This window comes from Schistocerca gregaria, chromosome 1 (assembly GCF_023897955.1).
Source record: "Schistocerca gregaria isolate iqSchGreg1 chromosome 1, iqSchGreg1.2, whole genome shotgun sequence".
Lineage (NCBI taxonomy): Eukaryota > Metazoa > Arthropoda > Insecta > Orthoptera > Acrididae > Schistocerca > Schistocerca gregaria.
The window spans coordinates 799,190,667-799,207,908 of NC_064920.1; the positions used below are offsets into that span (position 1 = coordinate 799,190,667).

General features: G+C 43.7%; 1 protein-coding gene across 1 annotated transcript in view; it reads right to left on the minus strand.

Annotated features, from left to right (window-relative positions):
* LOC126269996 (aminopeptidase N-like) overlaps positions 1-17,242 on the minus strand; it is a 244,468-nt gene that overhangs the window by 195,446 nt on the left and 31,780 nt on the right. The window contains exon 2 of the mRNA XM_049974035.1: positions 9,687-9,946. Coding sequence (XP_049829992.1) covers positions 9,687-9,946 — 260 coding nt within the window. The remainder of the gene's footprint in view (positions 1-9,686; positions 9,947-17,242) is intronic.

A 17,242-nucleotide genomic window follows, 5' to 3' on the forward strand; every position in this document is an offset into this window, starting at 1 on the left:
GGTACACCTTTCCAAATACCCATGCTACTGTAAAGTAGTTGTCTGCACAATGTTACAAAAATTACAAATACCTTCAGCAATGTCTTGAAAAAATACACATTTTAAAGCCAAGAGTCCATGAAGCTCTGCACTAAAAGGTCCACATTATTATGAGGGCCATACCGAACCACGGCAACATCCTGTTGCAAAATTCGGCGAAGAATGGTATGCTGACAAACATCTCGCACAAGTCCTTCAGCTTTGTGCTAAGAAATTCGTTGCCAACCCCACGTAAGAAAACTCGTACACATGGTGTGAAAATAGATGCCCTAAATTAGGTCAAGATCAGTGTCACTCAGTGAAAAAGTTGCAAAAAGCACAACATTAACATCGGACTTCGATGTATTTATATCGATTAGATGCAATTTACATCTCTGTATACAATATGTGTAAGCGTCTGAATAAGAACTCTTATAACAGTCTTTCCACAATCTTTGTTTCATGAGTCATACAGGAAAAACCTTTTTGTAAAGAAATGTTTTATGTGCTTATAGTGTTAGTTAAAAAGTATGTTAAAAAGAAAACTTACATATAAAAAACATTTTTGTAAAGTTGATTTACTGTCTGTGAATGTCATATTTTAAAATTTTATTCATGCATAGTTATCAGTGCAACGTTCCTTAAAAACCATATTGCCTATTAGAATAATATTTTTTTGAGAGCCATACGTGTGTATGAACATTGTTTGTGACTACAATATTTTTGAATGTTGCATAAATCATTAATATATAAAGTTATATACAGTCTTAAAATTTGGACATGAATAGGATACGCTAAAGAATTATTTTGATGCTTATATTAGTTGTTAGAATCATAATGTTTGTAGAAGAAACAATAGAATGTAAACACTGTATTTTTGTATTATGTATAACGTCATTTAACTTTTTGAGCTGATTTAAATTGTAAGTGGTTGAGAAAATATCATTAAAAGATCGATGTGAGAGTCTCCTCATCTTTGATACATAATCTAAAATACACACAATACATTTAAATAAATAATAAAAAAACTGATATCAGTGCTAACAAAAGAAACGTTAAAGTCTTCACTTACAGTGGGCCAATTAAATCATTAACGAAGTTAATCAGTTTAAAAACTAAAGTATACAAAAAGTAAAATTAAATAGAATAAGGACTAGACAAGTGGCTGAGAAATATTCAGTGCTTGAGAAAAAGCATAATTTTTGACTGACTTTGACAACACCACAACCATAGTCTAACTTCAGCACAAAAAATAACGCGAGAGGGTTGTGATATATAAGGTGCCACAGAAATAACACCCCTTATATTGAATTCCTGAAACAATTCCAGTTAAATCAATATTTCACACGACACATTTATGTGAAAATGTACGAACTGTACTGATAGGGAAACCGAATAAGCAAGTCAGCATTTCGTGAATATAAACCACTAAGATTCAGACTGGTAATTGCGTGCAAGTGATTTCCTAAGACTGAGCTATGAGACACAGTTCTGAGGAAAGGAGAATTTTACGACGGAAACGCCCATGCCATGTTAAGCCGAAACCTTCACAGTGGGACATCCAGCAGACACAATGAGACGCCGGAGCCACTGCGCAAACCGCCAGCAAAAGCCGCCCTTGTCCCTGCATTTAACGGCGACCCTTCGGAAAGCCTTTATATAGGAACACGGATGGAGATAGTACAGGGTGTTTCAAAAATGACCGGTATATTTGAAACGGCAATACAAACTAAACGAGCAGCGATAGAAATACACCGTTTGTCGCAATATGCTTGGGACAACACTACATTTGCAGGCAGACAAACTTTCGAAATTACAGTAGTTACAATTGTCAACAACAGATGGCGCTGCGGTCTGGGAAACTCTATAGTACGATATTTTCCACATATCCACCATGCGTAGCAATAATATGGCGTAGTCTCTGAATGAAATTACCCGAAACCTTTGACAACGTGCCTGGCGGAATGGCTTCACATGCAGATGAGGTGTACTGCTTCAGCTGTTCGATTGTTTCTGGATTCTGGCGGCACACCTGGTCTTTCAAGTGTCCCCACAGAAAGAAGTCACAGGGGTTCATGTCTGGCGAATAGGGAGGCCAATCCACGCCGCCTCCTATATGTTTCGGATAGCCCAAAGCAATCACACGATTATCGAAATATTCATTCAGGAAATTAAAGACGTCGGCCGTGCGATGTGGCCGGGCACCATCTTGCATAAACCACGAGGTGTTCGCAGTGTCGTCTAAGGCAGTTTGTACCGCCACAAAGAATGTCCAGATAGCGTGATGCAGTAATCGTTTCGGATCTGAAAAGTAGGCCAATGATTCCTTTGGAAGAAATGGCGGCCCAGACCAGTACTTTTTGAGGATGCAGGGACGATGCGACTGCAACATGGGGCTTTTCGGTTCCTCATATGCGCCAGTTCTGTTTATTGACAAAGCCGTCCAGGTAAAAATAAGCTTCGTCAGCAAACCAAATGCTGCCCACATGCATATCGCCGTCATCAATCCTGTGCACTATATCGTTAGCGAATGTCTTTCGTGCAGCAATGGTAGCGGCGCTGAGAGGTTGCCTCGTTTGAATTTTGTATGGATAGAGGTGTAAACTCTAGCGCATGAGACGATACGTGGACGTTGGCGTCATTTGGACCGCAGCTGCAACACGGCGAACGGAAACCCGAAGCCGCTGTTGGATCACCTGCTGCACTAGCTGCGAGTTGCCCTCTGTGGTTGCCGTACGCGGTCGCCCTACCTTTCCAGCACGTTCATCCGTCACGTTCCCAGTCCGTTCAAATTTTTCAAACAGATCCTTTATTGTATCGCTTTTCGGTCCTTTGGTTACATTAAACTTCCGTTGAAAACTTCGTCTTGTTGCAACAACACTGTGTTCTAGGCGGTGGAATTCCAACACCAGAAAAATCCTCTTTTCTAAGGAATAAACCATGTTGTCCACAGCACACTTGCACGTGGTGAACAGCACACGCTTACAGCAGAAAGACGACGTACAGAATGGCGCACCCACAGACTGCGTTGTCTTCTATATGTTTCACATCACTTGCAGCGCCATCTGTTGTTGAAAATTGTAACTACTGTAATTTCGAAAGTTTGTCCGCCTGAAAATGTACTGTTGTCCCAAGCATATTGCAACAAACGGTGTATTTCTATCGCTGCTCGTTTAGTTTTTATTGCCGTTTCAAATATACCGGTCATTTTTGAAACACCCTGTAGATCAACATCTGAAGAAATCCAACTCGAAACGTTGGTGACCCACTGTGGCCTCTTGCGAAAAAACCCGGTGGGAAGAAGCTGTTTATCTGAGTATTACGCAGCAGAAGTTAAACTCTGCCCTACGAAAGAAACTATGCCTGCGATAGGCTACAGAAACTCTGATGGGTGCAGTTATGACAAGTACGAACGCTCTGATTATCCAGAAAGAAAAAGCGTGGCCACTAGCTTTTGTATAGGCAAACTGCAGACAGAGAAATAAACTCTTCTCTTGGAGCAAATTGTCGAGTATTTGAGCAAGGCTACTTGCGCCCTGCTGAGACGATTGCTAGAGTAATAATGTGAACATTTCTCCACAGGCTCGTGTTAACTCTTAAAGAGTGAAACTTTAAAGTCTTCTAGTACAGAGCATTGCACCCAGCACTGACAGTTCACGCTTGCGAGCGATTTGAGGTCAACGACATACGCGCTATTCCAGCCAAATAGCGTGTACCATGAAAACTTACCTTAGCTATGGAACAACTAGGAGTCTCGGCTTCGCCGAAGACGTAGGAAATGTATCAGACTGGTGTTTAACAGTCTAGAGAGATTTAGAATAGATTCTCAGGTTCAAATATCGCACCGACAGCAGCCATTGCCACTGCTGAGGAAAGGTAAACACTCGCGCTCACGCTACCCTAGCAAGTGATATTCAACTGACAGAACTGCGGTCGTCTCCATCTCTCCTGTTATGTCGTACATTCAACCATGCTCTGTAGTTAAACATATTCGTGATTGTTGGACTTAACTGAAGCAGAAACGCGTGGTATTCGATTTTACGAAAAGAACTGATCAGCCACTGTAAAGTGATTTATAGTCTGAAGTTATTGAATTGTTTTAATTGTGTACTTCTTTCTCATTGCTCTTTACCGATCCCCATCCATTATTTGCTCATTTTAATTGTGCATTTTTGTTTAATTTATATCTCTGGCGCCAACAGTATTTAATTTGTCTGTATTTTATCGACCCCCAGACGTGGTCAACCATTCTACATTTAAACAACCTTAGAATAGTCAGGAATTTCACTTCACATTTGTTTACTTTCAATAGCATTATTTTACCATCCTGTATGTATTAAAATTGTGATTGATATGTCATAAATTCATACTTAGAGTAAATAATAAACCTGAATAACGAAAATCTAAAATTTTCGATTTTGTAACATATAGTTACGCCTGAACCAGTACACTAATTTCTGTTAGCGATAACGTTTCCTATACAGGGTGTGTAGTGAAACTGACATTGATATCATTGTCTGATTATATCGCTGTCTGTACAGCTGCACTCTTCTGAACTCTGCATGGTGAGTTAGTGTCTTCCTACCTTGCAGGCCATAGACTCAACACAAATTTCTAAAACACTCACAGAGCGTTCTTGCGCAACTGTGGTAGGAAGATGGAGCAGAACCAGTCTCTCACATGTTAGACAGGGACCGTAAGCATTGCGAAGGTGTGTGTAAAGATCACATGAAGTCAGCGGAAGGGATCACTCAGGAATTCGAAAGAGCTGCCAGAAGTCTAACTAGCACGGTGACGGTGCAAACGGGGTTAAAAAGAAATGTATACAATGATAGTGTGGCTCATTGAAAGCCACACATTTTTAAGTCAGTGCCACGCAGCGCTTGAGGTGGTGTAAGGAACGACGCCATGGGACAGTGGATGACTGGAAACAAGTGATATCGAATGATGAATCAGGTTTACTCTGTGACAGTCTGGTGGAAAGATTTCAATTGCGAAATTTGAATTGCCAATAGTGAAATACAAAGGAGGTAGTATTACAGTGTGTGTGTTTCATGGTTATAATGTGATCCCTTTATTGCGCTTGAGAAACTGCTACATTTGGAAGTATACGAATACAGTCACAGAATTTAGTACCGCTTGCAGCAGAGGAACTGTTCGTAAACAACGATTGTATCAGCATGAGATAAAGCAAAATCTGTGAAGCAATGGTTTGTGGTCAACAACATTCTTGAAATGGGCTTGCTGCCTTGAGCCTCGGCATGAACCCAATGGAACACCTTTGGGATGCTGAAAGATGGACAAACCCTATATTGGTGTCCATTAATAGATGTCCCGATCCTTTGGCCAGATGGTGTAGAGACATGGTCGTTGACGATTTTTGTGAATGGAACTATATGCTAATTTTTGTACATCAGAAGACGAGAAGAAGACTTATCTTACGTACTTATGTGTGTCATATCATAATAGTCGTCTTCTCAAGAGCTCTGGAACGTCTTAAGAAAAACTACATCGTTCCACGAAAACTCATTATTGCTCACCTCTGTTAACACAAGAGTTATGAGGACTAAACATGGAACAAAATCAGATGCAGATGTGCATAGTATCATCTGCTAGAAAGCTCGTTTCGATATCTGGAACTTTTCTAGAAGTAAAAGAGGTGTTACGTCTTATGCGACTCTCACGGTTTAAGTTCACTAGATATATTTCATTTACATTTATGTTGTCAGAGATGTATCAAAAATATAGCCATTGAATAAAAAAATTATAAAATCAAGCGTATTAATGCAAAACCCTTCATTTTAGATGAGTGGAATAACGATACCTACTTTACATACAGTTGAAATTTCAGATTCCTGCCTTTAACAGTCTCTGAGAAAACGGGTCGTCAGCATCGAAAATTTAACAAGGGCGAGATAAGACATCAGATATCTCCTTTAACCCTTAATTCAAGAGGCGACTTTTCTATAGCGTATACTACGAGGTGAGATCTCTGGGACGCTATCGTTTAAACCGAGGCTTAAGGTGCAAATAATTTGAAATCATTAATTTAAATCAAATAACATTTAGTTTTACTATTACTTAACTGTTGTGCGGCTTTTTCAATAGTACACATAAACTAACTGTTAGAGAACTAAATTTTAGATTGTGAAAAATTACAGCAAGTAAATTTTCACATAAAACTAATTTCTAAAAAAACTTGTACATAAAAATTGTCTTCGACAGGTACAAGAAGGAAGTCTGCTGAGAGCCACAGTTTTCTTTATCACCAGGGATGAGACATTTGATTTTCACTAACACTTTAGGAATTATATTGGAGAAACAGAGAACCACATCTCAATCGTCCTGAAGTCCTTCCGCTGAATGACCTTGCGCTAGCAGAACTGTCACCAACAGCTATTGTAAATTTGTCATCTTTTTCGGGTCTTTCTTGATCTGTATCACTGACATCTTCTTCCATCCACTGACAAACAATATCATCAAACATTGGATTGTTATCAATGACACATTCCTAGGAGCATATTTTGTGCTATGGTGAAGAAAAGGAGGCGCTTTCTAGGAGACCCTTGCGTATGCCAGTAACACGTGTCAGTAACAAATATATGAAAATATATGAAACTGACAACGAAACATCGAAGGTTTGGCGATTTAAGAAGGTTAGGGCGGATGCAGAAGCATTCCGTCAGAAATGATCTTAAAGAGAGAGCTCGAAAATTTTCGTTCTGTCTGAGAGATCACGTCTCGTGAGTTACGGAGTTTATTTTTGTTTATTTATTAATTCCTTTAACTTCTTATGTGGAGCATAGGGCTGCAACAAAGCAGCGCCATCTTGTTCTGTCTATTGCTAGTATCTTCATTTCTTCCCATCCTATTCCTTGCTGATGGCCTTCTGCTTCAACTGACTGTCTCCATGTCACTTTGGGCCTGCCTCGTCGCCGTTGTCCTTGAGGGATCCAGTCAAGTGTTTCTCTCGCAATATGTTCATTTGGTCTTCTAAGAGTATGGCCTAACCATCACCACTTCTTGCTTCTGATTTGCAGCTCGATTGGCTTTTGGTTTGTTCTTTTCCAAAGAGTTTCGTTAGAGATGACTTTCGGTCATCTTATCCCCAGGATGTTCCTCAGGCATCTGTTGTTGAATGTCTGCAGCTTGTGAATGAACTGTTTTGTCACTTTCCATGTTTCACGTCCATAAAGGAGCACAGATTTTACATTACTTTCAAATTTCCGCAATTTTGTCCTCAGTGATATTTCCTTCGATCTCCAGATAGAGCGTAGAGTTGTCAAAGCTCTTCTTGCTTTGTTGATGCGGCTGTTAATGTGCTCTGTTGCACCGCCATCTGGTGTAATCATGCTTCCAAGGTAACAAAACTTATCCACCTTTTCAATTACCTGCCTCGCAAGCTTAAGCTATGCAATGCTGTTATCATTTGCCCGCATGTCTTTAGTTTTTTGGGCGTTAATTTTCAACCAAACTTCGCTGCAGATTTCAGATCTTTTAGCTTCTCTTTCATGTCGTTGAGGCTGTGGGATAGAAGGCAAAGGTCATCTGGTATTCATATGAATGTTCTGCTATTCTTCTCAAGGTGTATGTCTGGTCAATGCAAGATCGACCTTCCCTGAATCCTGCTTGTTCCCTTCTTATTTTCTTGTCTACATGTGCTTTTATCCTATTTAGGATTATTCGTGAAAGGATCTCACTTGGGATTGACAGCAGGGTGATGCCTCTCCAATGATCACAAACGGAGAGGTCTCCTTTCTTGGTGAGCTTGATGAGTAAGCCTCTGTTCCAGTCATTTGGTACTTGTTCATTCATCCATATGGCTGCCAGAAGTGGATGTAAAATTTCTGCTGTTATAGAGGGATCTGCTTTAAGTAACTCAGGGTTGATGTTGTCCAGGCCTGGAGCTTTTCCGTTTTTTATTTGTTGGACAGCTTTGGCGATTTCTTCTCTGGATGGCGCCTCTACGTTAATTGGCATATCTTGTAGGAGAAGACCAAGTGCAGAATGGAGAAGACATTTTGAGAACGTTCTGAACCGAGAAACTACAGATGACAGTGTAACTCAGCTGAATGTGGATGGGGAAGGAGTTCAGGGTTAATTAATCAAAAATCTAAACGTGGCATCTCACTGGCAAAGTCTCTCTTACTCCAGAGGAACATTGGAATAGTTATTATACAGGGTGAAAAGTATTTAAACCGACAAACTCTGGGAGGTTGTAGTGGACATCGAAACAAATATTTTTCCCTAATGTCTGTTTTTCTATGAGGAGTATTTAAACCGGTGGAGACCGTATTACGATCTTCAGTTGTTAGAAGGCGTATTACGCTCTTCAGTTGCAGGCAACTGCTTTCCACCACTGTGGTAGTGCACTGCCTCTGTTTACTAATGGAGCGATACACATGTAGTGAGTTCACTGATATGGTTGGTGCGTGCTACGTAGCGCACCACAACAGACGAGCTGCACAGTGGGTTTATCTACAACAATATCCTAATGGCCGTATGCCGCATCATACGACCTTTGCTGCTGTGTACCAACGTCTGCGTGAGACCGGGTCATTTAGCACATTACCTGGACAGGGACGCCGTCGCACGGTAAGAACGCTGCAATTTGAGGAAGCTGTCTTGCAGCATGTGGAGCGGGATCCTTCAGTCAGCACTCGTGCAATTGCACGTAACATGGGGACGAATCAGACGAATGTAAGAACAGTTCTTCGAGAGCAGTTGTTACGTCCATTTCATTCACAGCGTGTCTACAACCCCTGAACCAGTTTCAGATCACAGTTTTCGCAGTGGTACCTAGAACAGTGTGAAATGCATCCTACATTTCCGTGTTGTTTACCGATTAAGCAACGTTCGGGCGTAATGGAGTCTTCAACATGCACAATTCACATGTGTGGAGTGAGGATAACAGACATGCTACAGTTACTAGCGCTCATCGAGTGCCGTTCTTCGTTAATGTGTGGGTCGGTGTTGTTGGGGACTGTTTAATTGGGCCGTATCTGCTACCTAGGCCATTAAATGGCAGTCACTATTACAATTTTCTCACCAGAGCATTGACAAAATTGCTGGAAGACGTCCCGCTCCCTACAAGGCAACGCATGTGGTTCCAACATGAAGGGGCGCCGGCACATTTCAGTCGTCGTGTGAGTCGATTCCTGGATCGAGGTTCCCAGAAACGTGAATTGGCAGAGGTGGTCCTGTACCATGGCCTGTTCGATCCACAGATATGTCCCCTCTGGACTTTTTTTATGTGGGGAGAGATGTGCAACCTTGTTTACGCAACTCCTGTTGCATCAGAAGAGGATCTGGTTGCCCCAATAGTAGCAGCAGAGGAACAATTTTGCCCGCGTCAGACAGAACATGATCCGACGGTCGGACCTTTGTTTACGTGTCAATGGATGTATTTTTGAAATCTACTGTAATTGAATTTGGGTTGTGTTAATGTGTTGTCCCTTGGTCATAAAAAATGGAAAAGTGTTTGTTGGTAATTAATTTGCCGCCAGAGAAATCTTCCTCTACCGGTTTAAATACTCCTCACAGGAAAAAATGACATTAGGGAAAAATATTTGTTTTGATGTCGCCTGCAATCTCCCGGAGTTTGTCGGTTTAAATCCTTTTGACCCTGTAGTTTGGTATAGTAGAGTGTTATTCGTGTCGGCGCTGACCTGTAGTTGGCAGAGGCGGGCGCGAGGCGCACTTGGTGATGCGCGACCTGCAGCGACTCGTGCACGTGCAGGGTTATGGCGCGCGTCGGCGCGTCGCACGTCACGTTGATGGCGACGCGGCCCGAGAAGCGGCCGGGCTGCGGGTCGGCGCGCAGGTGCAGCCGGTAGGCGAGCGGCCGCGCGCCGTCGGGCAGGCGGAAGTCCTTGGCGTTGCCGTGCGCCGGGTCGCGCAGGTCCAGCCCGCGCCGCACGCGCTGCTCCTGCCGACACAACACAGGCGGTGACGTGACGGGCCGCGCCGGCTGCTGTGTCGTCCGCACTTTCTTGTCTATGGCGATGTATCAGTACTTATATTTCCCTTTTTACTTACTTCACTCCAGTGAAAGAGTTACCGACAGCTGGCGAAACAAGAGCTTCCTAGTATGAAAATAAACATGAAATTTCTTCTTTTATGTTACTGCAAACCGACACTATGAGGTTCTTCGTAAGCTGTGATTGCCAAGTATTTGTTTAATGAGGCACTCCGTTTCGGAATTCTGTCTCAATAGCTGTTTAGAGATGAGTTCGGCAAATTACACTGTGACAGAGTAAGTACAATTAAATCAGTCACCAAGAGAAATGTGGCCGTTTCTCACAAACACTGATGCTTCTTCGAATGAGAAAAGTTAACAACTCACACAAAAACAGATTGCCTATTCTGTTGGAATTTTGGTGGGATCCCCGTAACCCATCGAACAGTACTGGAAATTGAAATAAGAACACCGTGAATTCATTGTCCCAGGAAGGGGAAACTTTATTGACACATTCCTGGGGTCAGATACATCACATGATCACACTGACAGAACCACAGGCACATAGACAAAGGCAACAGAGCATGCACAATGTCGGCACTAGTACAGTGTATATCCACCTTTCGCACCAATGCAGGCTGCTATTCTCCCATGGAGACAATCGTAGAGATGCTGGATGTAGTCCTGTGGAACGGCTTGCCATGCCATTTCCACCTGGCGCCTCAGTTGGACCAGCGTTCGTGATGGACGTGCAGACCGCGTGAGACGATGCTTCATCCAGTCCCTAACATGCTCAATGGGGGACAGATCCGGAGATCTTGCTGGCCAGGGTAGTTGACTTACACCTTCTAGAGCACGTTGGGTGGCACGGGATACATGCGGACGTGCATTGTCCTGTTGGAACAGCAAGTTCCCTTGCCGGTCTAGGAATGGTAGAACGATGGGTTCGATGACGGTTTGGATGTACCGTGCACTATTCAGTGTCCCCTCGACAATCACCAGACGTGTACGGCCAGTGTAGGAGATCGCTCCCCACACCATGATGCCGGGTGTTGGCCCTGTGTGCCTCGGTCGTATGCAGTCCTGATTGTGGCGCTCACCTGCACGGCGCCAAACACGAATACGACCATCATTGGCACCAAGGCAGAAGCGACTCTAATCGCTGAAGACGACACGTCTCCATTCGTCCCTCCATTCACGCCTGTCGCGACACCACTGGAGGCGGGCTGCACGATGTTGGGGCGTGAGCGGAAGACGGCCTAACGGTGTGCGGGACCGTAGCCCAGCTTCATGGAGACGGTTGCGAATGGTCCTCGCCGATACCCCAGGAGCAACAGTGTCCCTAATTTGCTGGGAAGTGGCGGTGCGGTCCCCTACGGCACTGCGTAGGATCCTACGGTCTTGGCGTGCATCCGTGCGTCGCTGCGGTCCGGTCCCAGGTCGACGGGCACGTGCACCTTCCGCCGAACACTGGCGACAACATCGATGTACTGTGGAGACCTCACGCCCCACGTGTTGAGCAATTCGGCGGTACGTCCACCGGGCCTCCCGCATGCCCACTATACGCCCTCGCTCAAAGTTCGTCAACTGCACATACGGTTCACGTCCACGCTGTCGCGGCATGCTACCAGTGTTAAAGACAGCGATGGAGCTCCGTACGCCACGGCAAACTGGCTGACACTGACGGCGGCGGTGCACAAATGCTGCGCAGCTAGCGCCATTCGACGGCCAACACCGCGGTTCCTGGTGTGTCCGCTGTGCCGTGCGTGTGATCATTGCTTGTACAGCCCTCTCGCAGTGTCCGGAGCAAGTATGGTGGGTTTGACACACCGGTGTCAATGTGTCCTTTTTCCATTTGCAGGAGTGTATTTTTAACACTGAGCGACTGGAATGGAAACTTACCAAAGGATTTTATTCCTTCTCTTGATCTGAGCAGTATTAAAATAATGACGAGCATTCCTTCAGGCGGAATGGTAGGCACATGCCAGATACTGGTTACTCACCTACAGCTTGACAAACTCAAAATGTGTAATCGCGAATAAAATAGTTGTTATACAGAAAAATAAACAACTGATCTGTCGCACAGCACAATGGTCAGTGTATTGTCAGCAGCGGAAGATAATGCGCGTGAGAAGGAATGCACAAGCTGCCTTGTGAGTTGGAGTTCAAAAAACATTGTCATGAAAGTAGTAGATCTGCCTTTGTCATCTGTACATTCAACAAATTAAATATATCTAATCATAACACTTATTAGGACATTCCTACTTTCGTAATAATACCGATCATATGTAAGCGTATGGCTGGGCTACTTTTCCGCTCCTCGCCTCAGATTTCCCACGGTGCTAGCGAAGCACGCGCGGCGTGAAAAACTGTGCCACAACCACAACGCCGCCCCACCTGGCGCAGGCGCGTGTCGCGTCCCAGTCACGTCGCTTCGAAATTTGCGCGGTCACATTTGAACCTGTAAAGTTACAAAACCGCGCGCTGCGCTGCGCTGCGTCGCTCCGCACGCTCTATACGCGTCTCAATTTGCGCCTAGCCTGATACCTCGAGTGCAGCGGCGGCTTATGCACGTGTCCACACGCAGAAACACGACGTTAAACGTTTTTGAATTACGTTATTTCCAACTAGTAGAGGCCGCGCAAAATAACGTGGCAGGTATACGCACAGTCGGCAGGGCGCGCGTGGTGTGAGTGGTAGTGGTGGTGGTCGTGGGCAGGCGCTGTAGAAGAAATGCCGAGCGCTGGAGAGGAAGTGCCGTTCTAAATTGACGCTCACACTAATTTTTTTAATAATAAGTGGAGTCCCTCCACGCCCACATTCCAAAAAGATGTCCCCTCTGCTTTGGTTAGTATCTAAAACTAATTCCGCTGAAAATGCAGCGATTTATTTTTTTTTTTTTTTTTTGCTTCTTTTGCCAAAACACAGCGGTGTTTACAAAACACACAATTGCCAGCGAATTATGAAACAGAGGTTTTTTAAGTTTATTAAGTGAGGAACTGAGTAAAGGTAAGGCCAGTAGCGCCCGCCCGGTTAGCCGACCGGTCTAACGTACGGCTTTCTGGAGTGGAAAGGAACGCCTGGTCCCCGGCACGAATCCGCCTGCCGGACTTGTGTGGAGGTCCGGTGAGCCGGCCAGTCTGTGGATAGTTTTTAGGCGGTTTTCCATTTGCCTCGGCGAATGCGGGCTGGTTCCCCTTTTTCCGCCTCAGCTACACTATGTCGGCGATTGCTGCGCAAACAGGTTCTCCACTTACGCATACACTACCATGACTCTCCCACCGAAACATTGGGGCTACACTCGTCTAGTGTGAGACGTTGCCTGGGGGGGGGGGGGGGGGGGGTCTGCTGGGGGCCGAACCGCACAATAACCCAGGGTTCGGTGTGGGGCGGCGGAGGGGTGAAGTCGTGGGGTTGTGGACCACTGCGGCTGCCGCGAGGACGGAGCCTCTCCGACGTTTCTAGGTCCCTGGTTAACATACAACAAGGCTAGTAGCGTATGAAAAAGAAAAGCACTTGCTCGGTACAAAATAAAAGTGTAATGTCTGAAATTATTTTGTTCCAATACCCATAGCATTTCTCGTTTCACCAGTTATAGACAGCCTTAAAAGTTAAATTCTATCATTAAACAAGTCTGTAGTTAGTGGAATAGCAAGGTAGATAATCAAGTTTTGCATAATAAACATACAGAAAGATACTCTTTTCTTTGTGTGCTGTCATTTGCCAAAATACTTTTTCGATATCTCAAATCGTTCATGAAATATGAGGACTGTTATGGATATCTCACTCTGGTTTTATCGTTGGCGCGGTGCGATCGCAAATGAGTTTGGTATATTAGATCAATTTTCTCGAGATTGGTGGCAGACTGAGACCTCCACCTGAATCTAAAGGAAAATTCGATTTGTTAGTTAAATTTCATATGCAGCAACATACTATGTACCATGCAAAAAACGACATCTATTTTTCATTGCAAACTTTTTCTCATTCCTTGCAGGGTCTTACTTCCATGTAAATATCACAGTAACTATGACCATTAACTATATGATGCTCACATCATGACGAACCTGACACAAAAGTATAAGTAACAAAAAAATGATTTTTTTTACCGAATAATTTCCGTAAAATCGTTTGAGAAAGATTTCAGGGCGTGCGCTTCGATTCTGTCACCTCCGACTGCCCGAAATGTGGTAAATACTGACGGCCTCCTTTTCTGAACAAAAGAATGAACTCCCCCAGCGCTTTGGACGAAGATTGGTCACCGCACATCGGCCACCATATTCTGTGTGGACTATAAAACCACGTACTTTTGTAGTTTGTGAGTTTCGTTTTATTGGTCAATAATATCGTCAGTGGCCTGGAATCAAACTTCTAAGGGGCAGCAGTCAAATGAAAACGAGACAGACTGCAAAAAAGTAAGTAAAAAAATACTGCCACAGCTATCAATACATGTATCCCACTGTGAGACAAGACGGTCGGTACGTTCATCGAAAAGTGTTCGCGGTTGGTTAAGGAGCCAAAATTGGACCCAGGCATGCCCAACTTAGAACAAATCGACGACCACAAGTGGGCGGACCCACATGTTGCCTAGGCTGTTTCGAATACGGTGCCGAAGTTTCCCTGGGAAGCCCCTACATATTTCCCATACAGTCCTGATCTCTCCCCATGCGATTTTCATATTTTTGGAGCCCTGAAGAAAGACCTTCGCGGGTATGGACGAAGGGGTGCACGCCTGGGTGCAGTCATGGTTCCGTAGTCAACCATGAACGGTTTTCCACGAAGGCATTGACCCTCTTGACTCACAGTGGGATAAATGTATTAAAATTATGGCGTTTACTTTTGAAATCATGAACAGTTCACTTACTGCTTGTTTTGATTTGACTGACTCTTACATTTACAATTTTAGTTTGTTTCTAGATTTAAAAACAGTTCGGCGCAGATCACATAGAAAAGTGATATTTTATTACGGAATTTCTCTGGGATTTCCACTTACCTCTGAAAGTGTCGTATGCTTGCACATTTCAGGGTTCACCATTCATGCTTTTGGTCTAATTTCACTTTGTCTTGCAGCACTGCATATTTTCTTGGATCGAAACAAGACATTGCATCAATAGTGTTCTCCTGGCTGAAAATATGTCTATGTTTTTTACGCCTGCACACGTCAACAGAGGTTTATCATCACCCCTTTATTACGAAATTCATACCATAGAAAACAAAAATTGGTTGTGATGCGTACTTATGCATTTATTTGCAACTGTCCAGATCACCAAACAAAAAAAACATTTTTGTAACGACAAAATAGTCCGTTTTCCAGAAGGGAGGGGGGAGGGGGAGGGTTCACAGGGCTCCTGACCAACGTGAGTAAGCGGTGGAACGTCCCCTTGCTCGGAATCCGTCGTGCCCTACCATCGGTGAGATGGTCAACTCAGCTTTCGTCCAAGTTGCCCCACTCTCCAACGGTGGTTCTGCGTAAATCGAGCAGACGACGTCCGAATACGGCTCGTCTGAATCGATCCCGCACGGGTTCGATTGGTTTCATGTCAAGCCACTTCATTGTGGTGATCCTAACATGTGGAAAGAATGTGTTCACGAGAAGAGCCCGGTTAGAACACGATTTATCAGCCACGGTGCCACTATCGGCGACAGAATCTCGTCCCTGTGCCGTAGAGGAGGCAGGTTATCCTCAACAACCACGAGAGATTTAGGGTTGGCCCCATGTAGTGCCAGCCCAGGACATCAGTCTACCACCAACTTGTTGCTTATGTGGAAACACATTACACAGGTCTGTGACATCAAAATTGTTTCAAATTTATTAAGTGATTTTTATATTGTTGTCAACGCTGATTTCGGGACAAATGGTGAAAAAATTAAATCACGTACAGTTATTTCAAAACTGCTTGTCTAGTTTTAGCTTTTATCGATATTTTAGCACTGTAGTCAGTTTCAATTTTGGTTTTTAGGATCTCCATAAACTGTTATTTAGCCGTTTTTATACTAGATATAGGTAAAATAAAGAGTAATTAGAAGAAACCAGCAGTATTTTCATGTCAGTACCTGTCTGTCGTGCTGCCCCTTCCCCCGCAATCACCAAGCAGTGAGCTTCTGCTAATGTCCTTCAGTTCACAGTACCTCTTCACTCTGTGCTGTTCACGTGTTGTTGTTACTAGTGCTTGAAAGTAGTGACTGTTTTCTTGTGTTGTGAAGTTGTTTTATGGACAATGGCTACCAGAGAATCTATAAACTCACCAGGTTGCTACTGCTACATTTGAAGTAATTATACCGTTAAAAAACAACAAAGAAACATTTCCGATTTTGTTATTTCGCCTATTTTGGTATAAAGTTAGGCGATCAAGATAAGCCTTGGATCCCACACAAAGTTTGTTCAGTGTGTGTTTAAGAACTGAGGCAATGGTTTCAACGTAAGAAGCAGTCCTTAAGTTTTGTAATACCAATAGTTTGGAGGGAGCCCAAAAATCATAGTGATGACTGCTATTTTTGTTCTTGGAATGTACAAGGTTTCAATTTGAAAAACCAAAATGATATTTCTTACCCTAACCTTCAATCAGCCAGTCGCCCTGTTTTTCATGGACCTGAAGTACCAATACCGTCTCCTCCAGATTCTTTGGATGATATAGATGATCACTAACCATTGGCTCAGCAAGGCGATAGTGAAGAAGACAGAGTTTGCCACGATCCTGGCACAACCGATCCCATTCCATTCTCACAATTTGAACTGAACGATTTAGTTAGATACCTAGGCCTATCTAAAGAATCGGCAGAGGTATTACGATCTAAATTGAAAGATAAATATTTGTTGGCCCCGGTTACATCCTTTTCTTGGTATCGATCGAGGGAAAAGAGTTTGTATCTTTCTTCTCTCAAGAAGGTGGCCTAGTGTTTTTCAGTGACGTTCCTGGACTTGCGGCACGTTTCAAAATAGAATATGCTTCGGATGAGTGGAGACATTTTATTGATTCTTCAAAAAGAAGCCTTAAAGCAGTACTTCCACAGAATGGCAATAAGTATGCTTCTATACCAGTTGGACACTCGGTTCACTTAAAAGTTTGTTACGAAAACCTTGAACTGTTTTTAAGCAAACACTGCTATTCAGATCACAAATGGACACTATGTGGTGATTTAAAAGTGATTCCAATGCTGCTTGTCAACAAAGTGGCCTTACAAAGTTCCCTTGCTTTCTATGTGAAAGGGACAGTAGAGACAGAAAGCAACACTACATAAAAAAAGCTGGGCCCTTGAGGAAAGCCTTAC